Source organism: Penicillium subrubescens (genome assembly GCF_028828155.1).
Source record: "Penicillium subrubescens strain IBT 31985 chromosome Unknown utg000004l_segment0_segment0, whole genome shotgun sequence".
Lineage (NCBI taxonomy): Eukaryota > Fungi > Ascomycota > Eurotiomycetes > Eurotiales > Aspergillaceae > Penicillium > Penicillium subrubescens.
In genome coordinates, this window is record NW_026643154.1 from 3,653,554 (window position 1) to 3,677,146 (window position 23,593).

General features: G+C 49.7%; 7 protein-coding genes across 7 annotated transcripts; 3 read left to right on the forward strand and 4 right to left on the reverse strand.

The window, feature by feature from the left end:
* Window positions 1–676: 676 nt before the first annotated feature.
* N7473_006358 (uncharacterized protein) lies at window positions 677–3,739 on the forward strand (the record flags this gene model as incomplete). Its single annotated transcript, XM_057152298.1, has 10 exons — window positions 677–974; window positions 1,034–1,266; window positions 1,315–1,495; window positions 1,554–1,580; window positions 1,632–1,762; window positions 1,812–2,137; window positions 2,194–2,343; window positions 2,405–2,600; window positions 2,655–2,745; window positions 2,802–3,739. 10 exons carry the CDS (start codon window positions 677–679, stop codon window positions 3,737–3,739), a joined length of 2,571 nt encoding a protein of 856 aa, XP_057010103.1.
* A 661-nt stretch (window positions 3,740–4,400) lies between these two features.
* N7473_006359 (uncharacterized protein) lies at window positions 4,401–6,194 on the reverse strand (the record flags this gene model as incomplete). The annotated part of the gene is made up of 1 exon (XM_057152299.1): window positions 4,401–6,194. One exon carries the CDS (start codon window positions 6,192–6,194, stop codon window positions 4,401–4,403), a length of 1,794 nt encoding a protein of 597 aa, XP_057010104.1.
* A 1,142-nt stretch (window positions 6,195–7,336) lies between these two features.
* N7473_006360 (putative ATP-dependent RNA helicase (Hrh1)) lies at window positions 7,337–9,895 on the reverse strand (the record flags this gene model as incomplete). Its single annotated transcript, XM_057152300.1, has 2 exons — window positions 7,337–7,669; window positions 7,763–9,895. The coding sequence occupies 2 exons, from the start codon at window positions 9,893–9,895 to the stop codon at window positions 7,337–7,339; spliced, it is 2,466 nt and encodes an 821-aa protein (XP_057010105.1).
* Window positions 9,896–11,427: 1,532 nt separating this feature from the next.
* N7473_006361 (uncharacterized protein) lies at window positions 11,428–13,654 on the forward strand. Its single transcript, XM_057152301.1, has 5 exons — window positions 11,428–11,634; window positions 11,709–12,467; window positions 12,517–12,667; window positions 12,727–13,159; window positions 13,227–13,654. The coding sequence occupies exons 1-5, from the start codon at window positions 11,592–11,594 to the stop codon at window positions 13,545–13,547; spliced, it is 1,707 nt and encodes a 568-aa protein (XP_057010106.1). The 5' UTR covers window positions 11,428–11,591; the 3' UTR covers window positions 13,548–13,654.
* Window positions 13,655–13,892: 238 nt separating this feature from the next.
* N7473_006362 (sugar porter family MFS transporter) lies at window positions 13,893–15,675 on the reverse strand (the record flags this gene model as incomplete). The annotated part of the gene is made up of 5 exons (XM_057152302.1): window positions 13,893–13,972; window positions 14,049–14,654; window positions 14,722–15,177; window positions 15,235–15,504; window positions 15,561–15,675. The coding sequence occupies 5 exons, from the start codon at window positions 15,673–15,675 to the stop codon at window positions 13,893–13,895; spliced, it is 1,527 nt and encodes a 508-aa protein (XP_057010107.1).
* Window positions 15,676–16,110: 435 nt separating this feature from the next.
* On the forward strand, window positions 16,111–18,114 carry N7473_006363 (alpha/beta-hydrolase; the record flags this gene model as incomplete). Its single annotated transcript, XM_057152303.1, has 4 exons — window positions 16,111–16,352; window positions 16,423–16,658; window positions 16,720–17,378; window positions 17,443–18,114. 4 exons carry the CDS (start codon window positions 16,111–16,113, stop codon window positions 18,112–18,114), a joined length of 1,809 nt encoding a protein of 602 aa, XP_057010108.1.
* Window positions 18,115–21,028: 2,914 nt separating this feature from the next.
* Window positions 21,029–22,828, reverse strand: N7473_006364 (uncharacterized protein; the record flags this gene model as incomplete). The annotated part of the gene is made up of 8 exons (XM_057152304.1): window positions 21,029–21,115; window positions 21,173–21,288; window positions 21,347–21,374; window positions 21,426–21,629; window positions 21,691–22,381; window positions 22,440–22,512; window positions 22,576–22,589; window positions 22,665–22,828. 8 exons carry the CDS (start codon window positions 22,826–22,828, stop codon window positions 21,029–21,031), a joined length of 1,377 nt encoding a protein of 458 aa, XP_057010109.1.
* Between the last annotated feature and the right edge of the window lie 765 nt (window positions 22,829–23,593).

Consider the following 23,593-nt stretch of genomic DNA (forward strand, 5'->3'; position numbering starts at 1 on the left):
TTCATTCGGAAAACATCCCTGGCGTTAGAAACCGGGGGCCAGAACGGGAACTGTCCTCAGGGAGGATTGGATGGTCACACGTGTGTTGCTTTTGCTTCTGTGTGAAGCTGTCCCTGCAGGTCGCCCCTGGGCGCCTATCCGGGGGCGGGCAGTGCATCGACGATGATTGGGGCTGCACATGGGCCAAGATGGCGCTTCGATTTGCTTGTCCCTTTGATGGGGCCAACCAGGGACTGTTTCAGAGTTTCGGCCCCATGTCCATCGGCGCCACAAAGGGTCGATCATCGCTATACTTGGCAGGGCTACTGATCAGTTCATGGTTCGATTACACTTGGTATCTACATTATCAACAAACAGAGTATCATCCGAAAACACCTTGTTTGAGGTTACGAAGCAAGCAACACATGCAGAATGACTCGTAGGATTCGAATGAAGGATTTGTTGAATATGGGGGCTGTCCCTTTTCTTTTGGGGCCACGACCCTCGGACCATGCTAAAGAGATGCATGAACTGTTGGTTGTTATCTAGAACTATAAAGTATCGATGTCATTATCTTGCTTTGCTGCGTAGGAGGCAGAAGGCAGCTGGCTGAGTATCAAGAGAATCGACACTACGATCTACATCTTGTTAAGTCGTCTTTTTCTCAAACCTTTCATTGAATCCCTCCAATTCGGCAATGAAGATATCCAATATTCTGCTTTGGCCAGTCCTACTCGGACTGGTTGGAGCAAACCCCATCGCATTGGAAGCTGCGAATTCAGGCTCAACAACAACCGTTAAGGCCGCTGACAAGAAAGCCGATTCGAAAACCACTACCTCGACGAAATCCCACACGACTGAGGCAAGTGCTACAGGTACCAGCCCCTGGCGCTTCGAGCACTCGGGTGACTGGGTGAACATTCCATGCAATGGAAAGGATACCGATATCACAAAAGGAACTTTCATGGATAAGTGGAATGCAGCAAAAGTACCTAGTAAGTGGCCTCTACTGGTTCAACATGAAGATGTTGCTGGATATTGATACCTGTGACAGCGGCCTGGACTCAGTTATTCAACGACTTCAAAACATACCGCGATAAAGACGAGAAAAAGGCTGGTAGTGGAGGACCGGTCAGGTTGGACTCGTATCTGTGGAATGCTTTCAGTATCAACACCGATCCCCAATGCTCTGTGCATGACGCCCCCTGTGCTCCTCCAGAGTGTGGAAAGAATCAGTTCCCCGCAGCTGCCGAGTATATTCTGAGTTCCTTCTCGTATCTTCATCAGGTCAGACTTTCAATCCGGTGAAACAAAGCTTCAATTGACAGTTTTTAGGCTATCGCAACTGTGTGGGACTCTGTTATCGCCAATCAGATCATTTCCCAAGGCGACATGTCAAACTTTGTGCAATCCTTTGCGGAGAGAAAAGATACTACCGATGAGAAGACTCTAAAGATTATCCTGGACAGTTTGACATTCGTTCTCGGACTGGGGTCTGCGGTGGTGTGGAATGATAGTGAGTCTTCGTCCGATGAAACTGCTAAGATTACCATGCTAACAAGATCTCTTTCCAGTCCTCAAAGAAGCCAAGGTCTTCCCACGTGAGTGTCTCTTACCAAGTCTCACGAGAATCTAAGCTAATCAATACACAGAATACCTAAATAAAGCCAAAGGCCAAAGATTCCCGTCAAACGGCAAGGCACCCGAGGGCGCCAAGCCCTCAGAAGGTAACTCCCGATCAGTATGGAAAGATGTTTCCAGCGCCTCAATTGCCTATGGTATGGTCAGCGGCAAGGACAGCTTGTAAGTCCAGCAAGATTCATGGCTAAAAGTTCAACCTAACTTCGACCCGTATCCGATCTACTCCAGTCGACGCCATCACCGAAATCACAGGTAAAATGGCATGGTACGCCAGTAGCTACTTCAACTCAACCCTCATCGGCATCCAGAATCAGCTCACCGATATAATGTGGGCGAACGACACCAAGAACCGGGACAAAATTGACCAAATGATGGAAAGCGGCGGCATGTTTAACATGTCCGGTTTGACTGATTCGAGTTGGTCGGACCTGCAGTCTGATTTGAAGAGTCTATTCTGGGGAAGTATGCTTCCGGAGGTTTGGGAGAGCTCGGAGCAGCCTATGCATCCCTTTATTCTGTGAGTAGAAAATACAATCCAATCTGAGGGTGAATCTGGTATTGACAGCGACATAGACGACTAGGCCCCGAGCACTGGAAGTGTGGCGATGATGTCGAAGTTGGTGGCGGCAAGGGATGGCACGTAAGCTCTTGGAATCCGGGGAGATATATGGACCCAGGTACCAATATTGGAACGCACTGGTGTGATAAAAAGGATCTATCAAAGTATGAACCCCATCACTGAGCTAGTGTGTCACTTACAAGTATCTAATGTCGGTTTGTCCAGATCCGCTACTTACTGGCTTCTCAACGCCAATTATCCCAAGTGCCCGTCTTGTATCAGTGCAGATTGGCAGCCATTTACGACACTGAAAGGAGGTAATAATGAGACGCTTGACGGGGAGAGATGGGGTATTTCACTTGAGGATATCATTGCTTCGAGTTGGAGTGGTTTCCTGAAGAATGGCAAGCGAAATGGCTATGTGAGTAGATTTAACATCAGACTTTCACAAGCTTTCAGCTAACTCCCAAACCAGTCTATGCAATCTGGGGAATCGGTGGTTGTCGATGAGGACTGGAACCTGCAAGACTATGGATGGCCTATGCTGGGCAATATCCAGACGCCAGGTTTGTCTGACGCCTCAACTTAAACCATACACCAAACCTATGCTGATCACGACCAGGGTTCTTCAACTTCACAATCTGCCTCGACCCCTCCGAAGCAAAATCAAACATAATGAACCTCGTCCACCCACCCTGCGGTGCCCAACCAAAGGACGTCAACGACGCCCCCGGCGGCCAAAACGCAGCCGGCTACGTCCCAGGCTGGTGCACAATCCACATCACCCAATTCCAACCAGACCAGTACAAACAAGGCACCCACGAAGACTTTGAATACATCAACCCACTAAACGAATACCAACTCGCAGTCACCGTCATGGGCGGTGATAACACGCCCCTCGCATACGCAACTAAACAACCCGTCGACGGCGCACTCGAAATCGACAGCAAACTGCCCCACCCGCTCATCGTACAGGATAACTACAAAGGAGCTGATGGCAAAAACATGCTCTCCTTCTGGTACAATGACCAGTGGTGGCTAGAAGTTGACCAACAACACCACTGCAACATCGGCGCCTTCGACAACGGTAAACGCGAAGGCGCATGTGGATTCACCTGCAACAATCCAGACCAAGATCCCAAAAAATCCCCTCCACGCGCACCACCATCGAACCCTGTGAAAGCCTTCCAAGGCACAGGAACACCACAATCCTTCGGCAACGCAAAGGATTACAAAAAGGGCAAATGCGAGCTGCATATTCGCCAGTATCAGCAGAACGAGATGTCGAATGATCTTAATGCGGGCACGTATGCGTTGGAACTTACCTTGTATGATGATGATGCGGCGCTAATTGCGTATACGGAGAAGACGAATCGGGCTGGTGGGGATGCGAAGAATACGGTGAATATTCAGGGGCCGTTAAAGTGGCTTGTTACTTGTTATAGTGGGAAGGATGATAAGACGGTTCCGACTTGTAAGTATGGGGCGCAGGATTTGACGCCGGGGAATAAGGGGTGGAAGAATGGGTTGAGGGATTTTGGGGTTAAGTTTAATTGTTGATTGTGGGATATTGGGAGTACAGTTGCTTTTATTCTCGATTCTTCTATTTTGATAGATTCCAGTTCCAGGTCAAGGGTGTCTGGATTTTGATAGTCTGTCTCTCCTTTCATTCTTCAGGTTAGACCGACTTTCATATCATAGGTATTTCATCACATTGCCTGATCAAGCACTCTTTTCAAATCGCAGCACTTTCCCAGTGCAGTGGTTGTGTGAATCAATAGTTGCACTGACATCTAGAGTACTTTATGCTTATACGTAGTTATCAGGTTTCAGTGTTGAAAATGATATTTTGAATAGGTTGAAAATGTAAATACCAGCTCACGAGTCACCGTATATCAAATGGTAATATGCATGCAAGATGAATATAGAATATAGAAAAGAAGAAGAGACGAAGATACCCAAACCCCGAGAGAACCTAATAAACAAGAAACACCACAAACCTAAACCTATAAACACGTCTTGAGATGTAATAAACCGCAAATATCCAGGATAAAAAGAAGAAATATTCACCCACATCGCCGTCACATGTATGTCGTTTCTGAGACTATGCATATCCAACCACCAACCACCAACTCCGAACCACTCTGGACCGAGAAAATAAGATCCAAACGAAAAAGAAAAAGAAGAAGACATGCAGATGCAGAGGACATTGCCAGATCATTCATGCTTCGCCCCACGTACCGAGTCCAGCTCCCACACCAATTGCACTACTGCTCTCCACCGACCCACCAATATCCCAGTAATTCCTGCTCGAGCCTGTCAGAGTCCTCCGGCTCGAAATAGCCGAGAGCTTGCTCTGACTAGCGCAACTGGAACTCGGTCTACGCAGGTGAGGCCGAACCAGCGGCGACGAGACACCCGCGGCACCAGAGACACCAGAAAGCTGGGACGGACGACGAGTCTGAGTTTGCGAACGGGAGTGCGCACGAGCAACGAGGGGGTGATGTTGGCGGATGATCGCGGCGCGACGCGAGGCATCCTGGTTTTGGCGTGGGGTGGGAGTGGCGGTGTACTTTTCGCTGGACATGTATCCGCGGCGACTGAAGCGGGTGTGCAGGTAGCGGAATACCATCATCACATCTAGTCCGCGTTCCCAGTACTCTTGCTCCTGTTGGAGACGGGTTGATTCGGAGACGGGTTCGGCGGTAGGATCCTCGTCTTCGATTCCCCATTGTGCTTCGTGTTCGCGGTTCGGGTCGCGGATGGTCGGGGTGAAGTGTGGGGAGAGCATGGAGTCGGAGTTAGTTGTTTCGGCTGAGGGTTGAGCGGGTGGTTCGGAGGGTCGTACGGAGGAGGAGGTGGTGGTCGTGGTACTGTCGGCGAGACGGTTGAGTGACATGCCTGCATATTCACTCGAGATGTCCTTGGTCATTTGGTAGTATGAGGTAAAAGCCCCGGGATGCTCGCAGAGCTGGTGCACCAGAATACCCAGCTCGTGGGCGATTCGCTGGAGAACTCGTGCCTGCCAGGGAGGCGCGTCGACATTCGCAGGGTCAGGTTCACGTGCCAGCACGGTTTCCATGTCCAGCTCTGGTAAGTCATTCTCGGCGGTTTGCGCGTCTAGCGGCAGGGACTCGCCGAGAATGACAGAGAGCAGGGTATCGTCGATCCCGATCAAGTCTTGGATGACCTTGCGTGTGATACGACGCCAGAGTGACTCGTCTATCTCCGCGTCGGCTTCGACGGGAGCAGCGACCTCGGCGGGAGTCTCTGGGATCGTAGGCGGCGAGGCATAGTCCACGGAGCGCGGGATGGTAGATACACTCGCACGACTGGACCGATGTCGACGAGTCTCACGCTCGATCTCCTGCAAGAGTGCCCGGCTCTGGTCCATCCGCCATTGCTCGATCCTCTGCCACCGATCCCGCTCAACATGGGACTCCTGTTCATTCACAGTGTCCAGATGGCGCTGGACACTAGAACGTCGACGATGTCGAGGAAGAGCCTGCTCCCGCCGTTGCGGGTTATACTGCTCATGCAGCCACAGCTGGTCCTGAGCCAACTGGCTAGACGCTTGGAAGCTTCCTAGCCCATCATGAGCCGGGAGCATAGCCGGTGGCCCCTGATCAACCCTCGAGGGGGAAGCGGGGGCCAGCGAGGGAGCACGAAAGGCGTGCAACCCATCGTCCAAGCTGTCCAGCTCAGTACCATCCTCGTCCAGCTGATCGTCCAGCGCGTCATCATCCTCTTCCTCCCCCTCGCCCTCCTGGCCAGCAGCGGATCGAGTTGCAGTGCCGAAGGAGCCAAAGTCACTCAGGCGTGATGCTCCGACGGTGCGAGTGCGCTCTGTGGAGGTCGTGTGCGTGCGGGCGGTCGGGGAGAAGAGCACCCATTGCGTGGTATCATCCTCTTGCTGTGCCGGCGTGGGAGGAGGGAAATCGAGAGGGGGAGGTTGTTGCGAGTTTGAATAAGAGGTTCGTCGGTGTGGTACCTGAGCTGGCACGCGGAACGCCATGATGTGGTAGAATCAGATAATGGCTGGGAGGAGGAAGATAGAGCCAGATAAGCGGTGGTGGATGGGTGGAATGGATAGTGGACCTCTTCCCCGCAATCCAAAGACCGCGAGTGCGGTCAAAAGGGGAGGATCCGAAAGGACAACGGGGTGGGAGGAAGGTAGAATATACGAAAAGGGAGAGGGAACCGTAACCAGAAACGGGACTGGTTGTTACTGGAAAGGGGGTAAAGTAGTAACGTGGATAGGAGGGAATCGTGATGATGATGATGATGATGATGCGTTGATAACAGGAAGTGAAATGATAAGGCGGTGGAGTCGGATGATGCAAACTTGCGCGATCGGACCAACCAGTTAAATCCACTTACACAGAGGAAGTTGGGATTACAGTAACCGATAATGTATAATGTTGGGATCTTAAATCCAGCATTCAGTAATCACTTGATAAGATTTCGAAAGAAAAGAAAATCAGATGCCAGCGTGTGTCTCATCCCATTTGGATCCACCTAAATATGACTGCTCGCGTGTGACTTGGAGTCTCCCCCCTAGTTTAAATTGTATACGTAGTATATTACTCTGCTTCGCTCCGCAATTATAAGCGAGTCCAGAACACCCCGTTACCAAATCGTGAATCATACCAGACGGGACCAGCTGGATTTACTCAGGAAGATCTTCTTATTTCTCTTTAGTTTCTCCGTGTCTAACCTGTCTAAACTGTAAACTACTATAAGTAACTTATCTAAAGTATCTGACGTGGAAGGCTCTAGTGGCGAAAAGGATCGACGCCTAAGTTAGGTAGCAGTAGTATTAATAATGACACGGGTAACTACGCAGATGTAAGGATATATACTAGTGAACTATAACTACCTAAAAGTATACCTAAAGCATAACTTACTTAGCAAGTGTACGGCGTAGATCACCCATTCTCCCCACTTTCAGGCTGACATCATTTGCATCTAGTAAATTATCCGTGCTTAATGCTCCTGTTGAAACCTATATCTATACCGAGTCTCCAACAATGATAGATAAACCACTACAGTAGGAGAGGACTAGGCGCCGGTTGATAGGTAAAGTGTAGATCTCTGATCGCGCATTCATATGGGTATATTATTAAGGTACTCCGTACTGGTACTTCTCGTCTCCAATTACCTCCCAGCCAAAGCCTCACCAACCCAATCCATCTGCACCGCACTAACCCCCCGCGCATAACTACGATTCGTAAACACAAACTCATTATACAAAATCGCCTCGACCTTCTTTCCAAACAGCACACTCGACGGGTGAATCGCGACCGTCTGGTTTCCAACAATGGTCCGATAACTGCCATCGGGGACTAGTCGGGCCGTGTTGGTCGCGAACCCACTCAAGAAGCTTTGCAAGATCAGATCGGGCGATGGATCGGGGTAGTGACCGGTTGTTTCTTCGCGCGGTAGCATTTTGGCTGACCGGCATTGGGAGCGGAGTTGTTTGCGGACGTCCTGAAAATATGAGCTGTTAGATTGGGGGATTGGATTTCGTGAAATATCTCTTTTCTCGAGAGGGATCCGTCGAGGAGCTGAGCTAGAACTTACCATCACAGATTGCATCGCCCGATGGGAGACGAGATGTCGCTCAGCCCACACCTTGCGGTCTACGTTTTCGCCGGCGTAGGCTCGGACGGTGGATAGCATCGTCAGGTGATCGCCCTCGCGCCGGTAGAGATCGCGTCGGGCCGTTTCGGCTGCTTCCTTCTTTTCCTCGGAGGTGGTGTTGAGGAAGATGTTCTCGACGCTCAGGCAGGAGATAATATCAATGACGTCCAGTAAACAGTCATATCCATTCTCTGATGCTGCCAATAGTACTCGTCCAAGGGTCGGTGAGAGGGGGAGCTTCGCGAGATGGAGACCAACGTCACTGATGCTACCATCATCTTGAAGCGCGTCGATGTTCAATAGCTGAAGAAGGGCCTTCTCAAGAGCCTCACGAGGTGGTCGCGTCAGGAAAGGGAACCGCACGATATCATCTACACCGCGGGCCTTCATATTCAGCAGAGCCTGGGTCAGGTCGCAACGCAGGATCTCTGGGGTATTCGTTTCATCAAGAGCCAAATAGTCCTTCTCCGTGTATAACCGGAAGCATTGGCCGGGGGCCTCACGACCAGCACGACCCTTTCGCTGGATGGCAGCCGACTTGGAAATGGGCTTCACCAGCAGCGAGTCCAATCCCAGGCGGGTGCGGAACTGCTTGACCTTTGCCTTTCCGCAGTCCACCACATACCTCACGCCAGACACGGTGACGGAGGTTTCGGCAATATTCGTAGCCAGGATGACTTTGCGGGTGCGCGGAGGAGCAGGGGCAAAGACTCGCTGCTGGGCTGCTTGGGGAAGAGCTGCGAAGAGAGGGAGCACCAGGATCTTGGGTAATGAAGGGTCCATGCCGATGGCATACTCGTTGACCAAGTTCTCCAAGTTTTCCACGGTCTCTTGACCGGTAAGGAATACTAGGATATCGCCGGGCATGGGCTCCTTGTAGTGGATCTGGAAGATAATCTTCAAAGCCGCATCCACGAAGTCGTGGACGGGCTCGGGCGAATAGATTGTCTTTACAGGGAACTGTCGACCCTTGATATGACAAGCTGAGATCGCCATCGAATTTTGCTCCGAGTTCTCGCCGTTCTCACCGTTCTCGGTCCCGTTTGATAGTTGCTTCTGTCCCTGCTGTTGCTCCTGCTCCTGTTCTTGGAATCCTTCCTGGAAGAAGCCCATCAGACTCTCCATATCAGCCGTAGCACTCATAACCACCACCTTGAGTGGTACACCACCACGGCCCTCCCGCTTCCCAGATACCAGATTCCGCAGGAAACCCGCGACTAGATCAACATTGATACCGCGCTCGTGTACCTCATCAACCACCACTGCACTGTACTTGGTCAACCAAGGATCATGCAACATCTCCTGCAGCAGCATTCCCTCCGTCAAAAACTTAACCCGCGTACTAGGCGACGTAGATGTATCAAATCGCACCGAGTAGCCAACCTTGCTCGCAGGAGAAGAAGATCCAAGCGGCGTGCCCATTTCCTCAGCCACACGACGTGCCAGCGAAATCGCCGCAACACGACGAGGCTGTGTGATCGCAATACATCCACCGACCGTGATGGACTTCTCGGACCCATCCTCTTGTAGGACCTTCGCGGGCGTCGGTCGGCACCAGAATTCGTTCACCAGGAACTGCGGGATCTGGGTACTCTTTCCGGAACCGGTTTCACCGACCAACAACATGACATCTCGGTCGCGGAGCCTCTGTCGGATCTCATCGGCATGACCAAAGATGGGGAGTTTCTTCCGGAGTTCGTAGAGGGCATTGGCTTTTTCGCGGAGGGAGGTAAAGTTGGTCTTGGTATCGGCGAAGGACTTGGGCTTGGGTTTCGGGGCGGAGGTCTGGTCGGTCGAGGGTTCGTGTTTGGGTTCCTTGTTCCCAACAGGTACTGTAACAACCTTCTCTGGGGCTGACGAAGGAGCTTTGACAGGTTTCTCTACTAGGACATTGTCGCGCTGTGCCTGGGCTTCCTCGGTGGCCTCGTCGCGTTTCCGCTTCTTGTTGCGCCTCTTCTTGCGGCCCTCATCCTCAACTACCGTCAGTTCTGGAACAGCCTTGACAGCCTTGACAGCCTGGTTTGAGGACTCATTGTACGAGTCACCAAAGTAAGTGTGCACCTTCTCAGGCATGGTGAATGAGCGTCAAAGACGAAGAAACAACTCGTCACGTCGCATCTCCGCGCCCTCGAAAATTTTCGCTTATCGGCTTATCGATAAGGCTGTTAGTGTTCCGTGGGATAAACTAACACTGTACTACTCTTAACTATACACGCATCAACCAGTCAACTTTAACAATTAAGCTATTTATTATTGTAGAAACTCCAAAGGATTATCATGACTCGGATATTAATTTTTCTACATTCATGTTTACCGCTCCGATCTCAGTATGCATGTATGTACTTGCAAATTCTAGAAGCGTAGGTTACTCGTTCGGCAGAGAGACCGAGGTGTCACAATCCTTAACAAGGATATGTATATACATGTCGAATTTTGATCCCGTGACAAAGTACAATATTGAGTAACTACTATAGATAACATTTCAGCTTCGTTCAATTGGGCATCCACCCCTTTTCTCCCACCAGTTTTGTTGTCAAGGGCGGTGACTCCGTAGTGAAAATGTCTCTACAATCACCAGCCGTGGCCACGCATTTCCCTTTTCTGGAGATGAGGTGAGACAAAGGTCCGTCTGCCAGAATTGACAACACCACAATAGGGTTCATTTAAGCTATCTATTGTCTACCTAATTGGAGTTACTGAACGGGCGTTCAATGTGGTGGCGGTTGCGGCCCGAAATACGAAGCCAAAGCCAAACTATATGGACCAGTTCCCAGGTCTTTGGGAACTACTATTGAAGTAGGCAAACGGGGGTCAAAGCAGATGCAAAGACTAGGCAGGCCGGTTCCTGGAGTGTGAGAGAGTCTAGACCGCAACTGCATGGCTCTTGAGGGGCGTCGACGCTCAGACCCTTTTGTCTCTGGGAGCATTCGAAGATCTGTAAGGTCGAGGTGTACAAGGTAGGGGGTGTATATGCGCATCTATATCCTCCGATCAAGTACGAAACACCCATATCGGGTCAATTACGATCACGGAGGATTTATCATTGAGTCCCACAGAAGGGCAACAAACAGCGGATGAAGAATTTTCCATTTCCCGGGGACTCACATGGTACTTTTGTTCTATCTGATCCCCGCCATTGTAACCCTCGTCCCAGTTACCGCATGGTTGAACAATGGACATGTCCAAACTTCCCCCCGGCCAATGACCTTCTTCAACGCCCTACCACCAAGCCTCAATGTACGAACGCAGATTTCGATAGACTCGGGAGCTGGCGCCGATCGCAGAACGTTCTTCGCGTTAACTTCTCCCTGTCGACTCCTTGACAGACCTTTTTCCCTGCACAATTGCATCATCACCCGGGGATCGACACCGATCTCGTGGGCAGTTGCTGGATTGCATCGATCGATCGGTTTTAAAACCCATTGTGACCTGTGTCTATTGAGTAGCCGTTCGTGTCTGCCGTTTCACTGTCAATGCTGTACAGTTTGCATGGGGTTGTGCAGTAAGATATGAAGTTGGGACAGAGTCAAGACGATCAATTGATGCATCACCCTGGACTTGTTGTCTGTGAGTGCAGGACGGTGAAGGTATTAAAGACAGGGTAAGATCCGGCGCAAGGCTTGGACACCGTAGGAAAAAAGCATTCGGTCTTTCGTCCATTCACTTTGACATCCTCCAGCGCTCATTATGTCGTTTACAATAGATCTTCATGAGGGCCTGTCGGGTCTTGACAGTGAGTCATTGCGATCTTTAACGGACACACTGCCCGATGAGTATCATGAATGGATCTCGGAATCGGGGCGAACATCACGGTAAGTGGCGAACTAAACCTAAGAGAAAAAGGTTTCCACTGATCGATCGGATTAGAAATGATCAAATTCTCGAGGATTTCCCCGCCCCCCAAGCCGGACACAGGGTCTTGATGTTATCGCCGAAGAACAAGTCTTGTCCGAACAACCATACGAAGAACAAGCCTATCCCACCCCACGACCCTCGATCAAGAATATGCGGCGCAACGTCACGACCAACGAGCTACCTTTGCTCCAGGAAATCAATCCCTACGAGCATGCAGAGGAATTCAACCCTGTCAGTGAAGAGGGTGCTTCGTATGATCTAATTGCTCCATGGGACGGTGTCGATGCGCCGCTTCATAAACTGGAGCGTCTCTCAGACGTGATGTTTGGAACGGAGCACATGCTTTCTATTCTGAACAACCCGCGATATCTTGCAAGATTCCGGGAGTTCCTTCTTGAAGAGCGACCACGCTCTATTTCCACTCTCACATACTATCTCAACGCGGTCAAGGCCTTGAAGGCGCTCGAATATGCCAATGCTCTGGTCCGTCTTTCAATTGATGTCCCACCACCAGCTGTTCAACTTCTCCAAAGGGACAACGAGGCTGTCGGTGAAACGGTAAACAAGGTGTTGGAACAGCGCGTTGAAGATGGACTCAATGCATTGACGGCGGAAGAGCTTCCTGCATTCATCACATCAAGGTGCATCACTATTACCAGCAAGATTGTCGAGGAGCGCGTTCGCGGGACTCTACCTATGAAGTTCAGAGAAACCTCCAATGCCCTGGCTGAAGTGTTCTGCTTGACGGATCCATCGCGGCCAGATAATCCTATCATCTTCGCATCACAAGGTACGACTCCAGGGGAACTATGGTTGGGGCTGGCACTCATCAATTACAGAATTCCACCGAACAACGCAATATGGAATGGACTACGTCCTTGGACGCAATTGCCGATTCCTTCAAGGCCCAAAGACGAATCCCAACAGCGTACGTCGAATTCGAGAAGCATTGAGTGCAGGCCGACACCACTCCGAGCTCTTCCTAAACTAGTACATGCTCAATCCCAGCACCCAATCTCCATCACAATACTAATCCACATCCTCTACAGCCGCCGCGACGGCTCCCCATTCATGAACCTCCTCCAATGCGCCCCCCTCTGCGACAGCAAAGGCCGCGTAAAATACGTCATCGGCGCACAAATCGACGTCTCCGGCCTCACCCTAGACGGAGCCCAAATGGAGTCTCTAATTGAACTCCAATCCCGCTACCGCGACCCCGACGAGGAAAGCGTTGCGGAAATGCCCATCGCACCACACAAAGACGAGTTCCGACAGATGTGCGAGTTATTCAGTCCGAAGGAACTCTCGGCAGTACAGGAGCATGGTGGTGATCTTTTCCAGCCGTTGAATACGCGGGCTTCTTCGCGCGCGAATCGTCATTGGATTCCGCGGGGTGGTTCGATGGATAGTGAGATGGAGGCTATTCGGTTGCGGGATGTGAAGTCTCCGCTTTTCCGGGGGTTGACGGGTGTTTATGAGAATGTGAGTACATACACGGGTACCATCTACTGCCTTCTATCGCTGTTCAAGACTAACAGGATATTTGTAGTACCTCCTTGTCCGACCCTACCCCTCCCTCCGCGTCCTTTTCACGTCCCCGTCCCTTCAGATCCCCGGCATGCTACAATCATCATTCTTCTCTCGCATTGGAAGCTCGTCAGCCGTGAAGGAAGAGCTCATGGCTGCGATGCAACAGGGTGAGAGTATCACCGCTCGCATCAAATGGGTTACTCGATACAACAGCGAAGGCCGCAGTCGCTGGGTGCATTGTACGCCGCTATATGCTAGTAATGGACAAGTTGGGGTGTGGATGGTTGTTGTTGATGATGATGAGGAAGAGTCGATTCCGCTGAATTGGAAGAGTCAGTGAGTTATGCATTGTATTGTCTATTACTGTATTCTTTCTCTTCATTGTATATATATCCCCTCTCTTGATTAGCTTCTCTTTGTCTATATTTACCATTTTTCATCTACCTACTCTGTATTTGATTTCCCATGTAGTGTCTTGGCTTTCCTTGCAAACATAGCGCCATGAGACAGCGAGGAAACGAAATATCTTTTTCTGATCCATGTATCGACTACACATACATAAGTGAATCATTGAGCCAGATGACGAAAAAGAAAGAGATTTCTATAAATACAGTTCAAACTGCTTTAACTTCGCCCGATCTCGGAGTCATATCCGTCGAATGAACAATGTCTGACAAGTACTCTGCTACACATGATCTACTTCGGTGACATAGGCCGTTTCCTTTTCTTCCAAAATAGTTGGTGCTGGTGAGTCGATTTGATAAGCTATACAATCCTTTGATTAGCTTTTGTTCTCTCACCAACATCATATGAAGAACGATAACCGGTTAAGCAGACTTACACTTGAACTCGCGAGCTGGCACACCCTTTTGAAAAAGAATCTGAATCTCTTCGAGGGCCTGACCAGATGTTTCCGGGAGAAAGAAAAACACCCAAACAGTCGCTGCAACCATCAGGGAACCATAAATAAACCCAACTTGCGCACTAAGCCCAGCAGCATCCGCATTGAACAAGTACGGGAAAGTGAACGTGACCATCCAGCTGCAAAACCAGTTTGTCGCAGTCGACGTCGCCATCAATTTGCCACGGTTCGGGCCGGTGGAAATCTCCGAAGTAACAACCCAGACAGCAGGTCCCAAGGCAAGATTAAATACCACCATGAAGATGTAAACCATGCCCACGATGGTTCGATCCAGGGCTAATGTCTTGCTGGGCGCGGTTCCAGCGCCTCCGACGATCAGCAACACGGTAGCAACCATACCGCATGATAAGAGTAGCATTAGGCGACGGCCAAAGCGCTCCACGCAGTATTGATTGAGCCAGACGGCTGGCATTGCGACTAGGTAGAGACCGATCTGGATGAGGAATGAGTTTGTTATTCCGATAGTGCTGAAGAAGACGATGCCGTAGCTGGTGATGAAGTTGATGCCAGAGCCTTGTTGCCATGCTGTATGCCGTTATGTTAGTAAGATGCGATCATACTCGAGGTAAGTGGCAATGCAGAATATGTTTACCTTGAAGCGCGATTCCAAGATAGGCTTTGCGGCCGTCGACATTCCACTTCAGCAAATCTCCCCAGGAGCCCTCGACACGTCGCTCTTCTTCAACAAGCCCGGTCAAGTACGTCATCTCACTTTCAATAAGGTCCGGACGATCACCCCGCAGCCGTAGAAGAGATTCCCTTGCTTGCTCAATCTTTCCTCGGGACAATAGCCAGCGAGGGGACTCTGGTGCGAAAGTGAGTAGACCTGGAACCAAAATGATCGGGAAGATAAGCTGCACTGCCATTGGAATGCGGTATGACCCGCTGTCATTTCGGTGTTTGGTGGAGTTATCCACGATCACTCCGAGCAATAATCCGAGTCCGATATTGAATTGATAGAGAGAGACGAGGGCACCGCGGAATCGGGCTGGGGCACAGTCCGCGACGTACAGAGGTACCAGACAAGAAATCAGTCCCACCGCGTAGCCTGTAAGAATGCTTTAGCCTGGAAGTTGTTACCAATCGCAAGAGGGCTTGATTTTACCGAGGAGAAGTCTTCCAGTAATCAGTAATCCCAGGTTATCAGCAGCGACCTGGAAAATCGTGCCGATGACCACGAAGGCGCTTGACACGAACAGTCCTCCCCGACGACCAAATTTGTTATCGACCAAGAAGGACGAAATAGCGCCCACAAACTCGCCAGCATTGATGATGCTAGTCGTCAGGGATTGTATACTCGAGCTCAGGATATAGCCGCCCGTCGCGGTGTCATAGTGACCATAGGCCTTGATGAAAGGTTCCATAGCCAGAATACCTGGAACGAAGGTCAATGAGTATGTTGCACCAACAGGCTTTCCATCTAAAACATACCCGAGTAATAGGAAGAGTCAAATCCAAATTGGAAGGCTGCAATTGTAATGAACAGGCAGATGACAATAGCACGCCATTCAGCGCGGACAGAGGCGACCGCTGACATTTGACCCATCGTCCCAATGTAACAAGGCTAGGGAGAGAGTAGAAGAAAAACAAGGAGCCAATTCAAAGACCACCGATCATGAAGGGATATCGGAAGCCATTATGCTGCAAGCGAAGGCCCCTTTTATATTCCTAGCAGGGCGACCCCAGGTTGTTAGTTTAGGTTTGTGAATCTTTGGGGATGACCGGGGTAAATTTGTAGCCGCGTGGAAATTCGCCGATTCCCCCACATCAAATTCCCCGAATAAACTTCGACGGACTGATATAGCGCCGTTTACTGTTGCGTATCTCGCGCCGATTGGCTGGTGATGAATGCATGTTCCTGTTAGTTAAATATCTCCAAGCTGAGCTCGCGTAACCAGTCCTCGTCTATAAATTATTTGACCTGTTCCGCAGTGAAATTGACTAACAACCTCCTCATCGCTTGCTTCACGAGACTCAAGCCATGGCTGATGCACGAGAAGGTCAGCCACGCGTGGCGACGAAGCTTGACGGTGATTTGCCTAAAATCGTACTTCCCACCCGAACGAATCCTTCCTATGAACAATTCGTGATCGGGAGAAACTCGCTGGTCCCCGGCATCGAGGAGTTCCGGGGCATTCCGTATGGGAAAGTTCCCGCACGATGGCAACATGCGGTTCTTCGCGACCGCTTGCCCGAAGACATCTTCTATGCGACCCAGAATGGGTACGTGGCATCATCGCATTTCACTCACGATGAAGTACAGCTAGCTAACTAACGGTACGCTGGCTCATAGCCCTCGATGCCCACAGCCACAAGAACCCAACAATAGCGACTTCTATCAGTTCCATCTCGAGTTCCCTGGTGATGTTACGGAATCGGAGTTTGACTGTCTCAACCTTTTCATCACAAGGCCCAGTGCATCCACTCTCATTGCCTCTGGGTTTGATCCGGAAGCTGTGAGATTGCCGGTTTATGTATACATCCATGGTGGAGCTTACAGCTTCGGTGCAGGGACCGATCCCATGTGGGGTGAGTACATGACACTTGAGCTCCAACAAGAGAAACCACAGGATTACTAAAACTTTGACAGATCCTGCCCGCTTGGTGAATCGATCCGTTGAATTAGGCACTCCGATGATAGTTGCAACCATTAACTACCGGCTTAACATGTTCGGCTTTGCAGCCTCATCGGAGATTATCCAAGCCCAACCGAACGGCCAACTGAAGGGATGTAACTTCGGTCTGAGAGATCAACGCACTGCTCTGCAATGGTTAAAGCAAAATGTTGGTGCATTCGGTGGTGATACAGCTCAAGTCACCGTCGGTGGGCAGTCCGCTGGAGGAAGTTCCTCTCATGCCCATGTTCTGGAAGCAATATTAGGCGAAGGAGAGCCCTTGGTCCAGCGTGGAATTATTCAGTCTGGTGCCGTTGGGGTACTTGGCCCTCTCAGTATGGAGACTGCGGACAAGCGATGGGATATCTTCTGCCAACGAATCGGGGCTCCCAGTGGTGACCATGTTTCTCGAATGAAGTTCATGGCCACTGTTCCGATAGAGAAGATTCTCCAAGCAAATCAAGAATTGGGCTGGCAAGTCTGCCCTCTTGTGGTAGATGGGCTCACGATTTCACAAAGACCAAATGGTCGTTGGAATATCCACTTAGCTGGCAAGGAAGAGCAAGCGAATAGTGTGCGGGACGGCGAGAGTTCTGCGGTCATTTCCGTGCTCATTGGCGATACAGATCTTGAGGTCAGTCAATTGATCAGTCTCTTTATAATTGGCACCAGAACTAACAATCTTATGCATGAAAAAGGGATCCATCCATTTCTCGCAAGTATCAGAGATTGAAAGCTTTGAGAAGCTCAATGCGCGGGTCGCCAGCAACGTCAAGTCCACTGAATTTTTGGATAAATTCTATCGGGCCTATGGCTTAAAACCAAATATGCCCGTGTCCCGACTCCACGAAGCAATTCTCCAATTTCTATCAGACATGCAATTTGGCAAGCCCGTACAGCTAGCCCGGGAGGAATTGATGAGCTGGGATCTTTCGAAGTGCAAGGTTAAAGCAGACGGTACAAGTGCTCGTCCAACAGCCGTGCAATCCTACCGAGTGAAGTTTGGGAACCCCTTCCCGGGTATCAACTCCGGAAAGGCCCAGCACTGCGTGGATCTCATATACATATATGACTGTTTTGAGGAAGCATTGCGTGAGGTCGATAAAGCTCTACCGACGGGAGCTGTCACCAATGCTTCCCTAGTAGAGCGCATTCAAGCTGACTGGATACGGTTCATCACGGCTCCATCAACTGGGGACCAGTATGGTCTGGCCACGGTCTATGATGTCGACAGAACGACTGTGACTGTTTCCATGACAAAGAATCGAGAGTTCACCGATAGGAAGGCTAGATTCGATCTCTTGGACAGCTATAGCGTTGCTGCGCAGCAGACTATCAAAGAGTTGATAGGTATTGGGCATGTACTCTAGTTCAAATTGCTGTAATTGACCGATTGCTGTCCTACCAAATTATTCATTCTGACGCCGGTGAGTCTATCCGTAAACCTCTATATCCGGACGTCCACCGATAAGCAAGCATTTCCGGGTCCAATTCCGCCACAGTCTGATGAACTCCAGTCGAAGACCCCAGCCCCATATTATGGGATAAAGCTCGGCGAAGCACCTTGGCAAAAGTCCGCTGATAGTCCATATTCGTTGAGGCCACAAATATATCCAAAACCTGCAAATTGATGAAACAATTGCGCAAAATCAAATCATCAGACTGTCGACCCAGCTTTTGTGCCAGAATTAGAAAGATGAAAGAAGACTGTAGAAAGTATGTCCCGAAGAATCTGTACATCAGGCATAACTGGGGATCGGCTTCTAGGATGTGATATGCGACCTGATTTCAGTGGAGTTGTTAGCGTTTTCTTCGTATCAGCTAGATCGCATGGTTGATGTGCGATGCTTACATTGGCGCAAGCAACGGCGTGTTCACCTGCGATGAGGAAATCCGAAGACATTTGCCATTCAAGATCGGTATGCATGCGGACTAGATCCATTGGGCCGTAAATTAGAATGAACATGCAATGGTACATATGCAAACCATAATACGCGGCTGTAGGGGTTCCTGGTGGCCGGGACGATTTGCACTCTGCGTCGGCAATTGTGCAAAAGTCTTGACCCACAAGGGATGAGAATGACGAGAACCATTGTTCTAGGTTCTCAATGATATTTTTGCGAATCTCATCCAGAAATTCTTTCCTCTTGTTGAAGGTTGGATTTTCGCAGAGGAATTGATGTTCCAAGATTTCGCCCAGTATCCTATCAGAGTGAGCTCGAGTAGTGAAACATGAAGTCAGGGGTTTCCAATGTTGTACCTCGACAGCGGGAGAAAAATACCAAACATATCTAGACTGGCTACTCGATAGCCGAGACAGCTGGTCTTTTTGGCTTGATGTTCAGAAGAATTTATCATGGGGCCCGGTTGACTCCAGGTCACGTCTGGACATGGAATCGGGAGAAGCTGACATTCTGTATCCGCGAATTGTGGCCGTGCATTAAAAGACAATGCAGAGTGTCGATCAATTATGTACGTTGCCCACCATAACCTGCCCGGAAAAATATCATTAGTGTGGACCAAACCTAGATGTTCATAGAAAGAGAACACGCCTCCGTCTTTCCTCTTTTTCGTCTTCACCGAGCCCTGGCTCATCCTTATACAGCTGTAATTCCTGCACAATTAATTTGACAAGGCACAGCCAGTAGTGCAGACCCGACGCTACTGACTGCTCACTCGGAGAAATGCTCATCATAATGAAGACTGTCAAGCCGTCATCTACAGTATAAGCAACATCCGGAGCTCCCCTAGATTGAAAATGAGAGACCAATTTGTGGAACAAGTAGCGTCCCAAGGTCGTATGCTCCCGCGTACTCTTTCCAGATACAATAGGCGCCCCGGCAGCGAGTGGCATGAAACACGCAACACCTATGATGATGGGAGTTTTGCAATGAGAAATCGAGCTCCAATCACCACAAGGAAAAAAGGAGACGTACATAAAATGGATAGAAGAAGTATTGGTTGTGTCGGACGAGGCATGTGTTGATTTAATAGTCTGTCCCTTCGTATGAGTACAGCATGAAATTCTTGATTGGGTGAATCGTAGAAGTTTTCTAAAAGACGACAGGCCTCATAACGTGTGAGGCGCACTTCAGAAGGGCTGCATTTTGAGGTCAGTAGTGTCTTCCATGACTTCAAATCTTCTTTGGGTTCGTTCGTAGCTCCTTACTCCGCTCGTTCTCCGTCCGATTCCAAGATCGAGAGGTCTCGAAGACAGTCTAGAACTGGATAATCAATCGTATTCTACGCCTTGATTTAGCATCCATGCGCAAAAGGTCCAGGATGACCTAGCATCCTACCGGCCCATTGTCTGGTGAATGAGGCAGGACAGTTCGGTTTGGCTTCCTGCCCCGCTTTTTGATAACTCGATTTGAAGTACATTGAATGTTTAACCCTAGGAAATTTGAGAAACAATCTCTTCACAGCAAAAGAGGAACATACTGTTGCAACGCGAACATCCCTTCAACTGTGGAGTGCATCTCAATTTATGGCCATGACACTGATCACAGGCGAATCCTTTCCGGGTTTCCATTTCTCGCTTTCTAAGTGTTCCGGACTATGAGGGCAAAAAGCGAGTGAGGACCTCAGTTTCGTCAAGGAAGTGATCTAGAAGACGCCATAGCTGCGGACTTGTCAACTTGATAGTTGGTGTGTTAAGGGAGGTGACTATGCAGTAGTGCTGTTCACCGCCTATGGTCCGCCTGTCTCTCTAAGCATGGAGTTTCTGCCAATGCCAAAAACCTGCTTACGCAGCATTTTTTTCATCGCGTGGACGGAAGCCTATCAATTGAATGAACGACTCCGTACTACTAGACTGCTAAATTTGTGGTGTACTAAGTATGGGGATCTATTCAGTAATCACGAACTACCTGCTAGCTGCTCTCTGCTGAAACACTCGCTGAGAATTTCCTGAGCAATTTCAGAACAGTCACGTGAATAGACTGATCTTCAGCAACATTTACTGAGGCCAGTAAACTGTGAACCTCTGCGGCTTTGCCTAACTATCTCAAAATGGTAATCGTCCACAGCTACAAAAACTCAAGAAAATCATCTAAAGGGCATGTATTTCGATCAATACCAGACCATAATCTAAACATAAAACTGAACAAATCTATTTACAACGACTAGGCTCACGCAGCCAATCGATGCTGTACAAGGAAAAGCAAAAACATATCTATCAATCTATCGTATCAACGCAAGTACCCAGATCATCTATACGAAAAAGACCCAAAGAGATGAGACACAAGTGGTATGCCCCGTCAAGTCTTTGGTCGCATGATGCATCTAGATAGCGTTGCTGGCGCAGGTCCAGCTGGCCTTGGAAGAGCTGTCGTGAATCGACTTGCCGGAGACGTAGAGACCCATTCCGCACTGATATGGTTAGATATTTGATCGTTGGAAATGGTTGGGGTTATGGTTTCAACTTACGATGGCACAGGCAATTCCCAGAATGATGAGGTTGATGCTGAACATGACGATTTTCTTGGGGGATGAAAACCATTGGCCCTTGTTCATGACGAACCAGAAGATGGAAGGGAGACCGTCTATTCGGAATTAGTATTTGTATGTGACTCGATGAAGTAATGGGTTGTGGAGACTTACAGCTGAACCAGCTACCAAAGAGAGCGCTCTACAGAGAAAAGTTAGCGGGTAGCCAAATAAAGCCTGAGGAGAAACTTACAATAAGACTCAACAGGTCGTTGAACACAGGGATAGACTCGGCAATAACCCACGCAATGGTCCAGGTGGTAAGGCCGATTGCGACCCAAGTACCGGTGGCCAACAGACTACGCTGGTGCATATGGTGGGAGCGCTCGCCGCGGAAGATACGGACATAAATATACTTGCAAGCAACGTGGCCGAAGACGACACCGGCGACAATGACCTGTACAGTACGGATTAGCATGTGCCGGAAATTGAATCGAACAAAGGGGAAGGAAACATACAGTGGGAATCGCTAGGCCGTAGGCGACCTTCTTCATTAGGGGACCAGCTGACGAGAGGGCAGGAGAAGAAACATCCGGACCGGCATAGCAGTAAATCACCATCGCGGTCACGATATACATAACGGTATCGACAACCTGGAGCATAGCCAGGGACTTAGGGAACTCAGCCGGGTCCTGCATCTCGGACATGATACCGAAGAAAGAAACGTGGGCGATAAAGGCGAATACGATGTTTGTAACTGCCAAGAAAGCGTCGACGAAAGTAGGGTCGGTAACGATATCGTTCTGGACATTGTCGGGAGCCTGGACACCGATGGAAACCATAGTGACGATAGTAGCAGTCAAAATACTGACGGCAGAAACAGTCGACATGATGAAAACCTTGTCACTGGTTCGTGGGAGAGCGCAAATACAGCTGACGACCAGACCGATCACGCCGAAGACGATCGTGCAAGTGCCGTGGTTGGTGATGGTGTTGAACAGCACGGTAAAAGTGAGAATGTGGCTGGCCATGAGGAAAATGATGAAAAGCAATTGGCCCCAGTAGCAGATTTCACGGCCGATTGGGCCCATGAGAATCTCTCCGGCGTCACCCATGCTGTGCACGTGGGGATAGCGTAGCTTGAACTCGCCCATGACGAGACCTGTGTACCAGGAGATAGCGGAAAGACCGAGGATAATGAGGAAGGCACTGGAATATGGTTAGATGATGTTGCTGCGTTGCAGGGCATTCTGGATATCTTTCTTACGGGACAATGCCGAGAGTTGCTACGGCAGATGGGAGCGACAGGATACCCAGCGAGATGTTTTCGGCGACCATGACTAGATGAATATGTTAGTTAGAGACTCAACCAGTCGACCAACAAGCTGTCAATGGGTTCTTACGCATTCCAGATTGCCTGTAACATGTGTTAGTCAATCCAATGTCCGTATACATGAAAATATCCATTAAGACATCACAAGCAGTTACTTACCACCACTTCATAACACGATACTTGACTTCCCCAGATTCCTCATTTCCAAAAGGATCCTCCACTGGCGGCGGCTTCTCAGAAAATGCCTTCTCCGTCTCATCCTGATCATGGTAGACCTCGACGTCCCGCGCCGGGATTGCATGGGGTGCTTCGACAACGCTCATGGTGACTTCTTGACTATGAACCTGGGGTTGGGGAATTGGGGGGTATGGAGAAGAAGCACACTAGGATGACGGAGAAGAAAAAGAATTAATTCTGGGGACCACGCAACGTGGAGGTCACGGAAACTGAAGACATATCCGACCCATATTTTTTTTCCTCTTGGCGCGTGGCGATGGACCATACCCTAGGGTATGCTCCACCTCAGACTGTAAACGTGGAGAACGGGGTTAGATACCATTTTTGAGATGTGCATAGCCTCGGGGATTATGAAATGGATCATTATTGACCCCAAAAATGGTGCATTGAAGTTCGAATCTTCAGATTATTGTTGTGTTGATGCACTTCTCTATACTTTCCTTTAGGGCTTGCGCCATTCCACCGCCACCCGACGGGATGCCGACTCGACCGAGTTGACCGAGTTGAATGGGCGTTCGGCGGACGGGCGGGAATGGTCAGCGGCTGACATAAGCAGTGGCAGATTTGCTCTTCACCGAACGGTCAAAGTCCGGCCCGGGAAATATTAAAGGTACTTGCCAATACTTTATTGTACAAGCGAATGTCAATACTTTGGTAGGTACTTTTATGTACCTCCTGTGGACCCTGCCGCCTAGATGACCTGCTGCGCCGGGCCGGGGGCATACATCCCCACGGGGCCTCACCTATCTGTTTGTCATAAAATGAAATAAAGATAGACAGTTCGGGGGTCACAACTTGGACCGTGAGACAGTGCGGAGGATCGTATTTTTGGGGTTGGGGTTGAGGGGAAA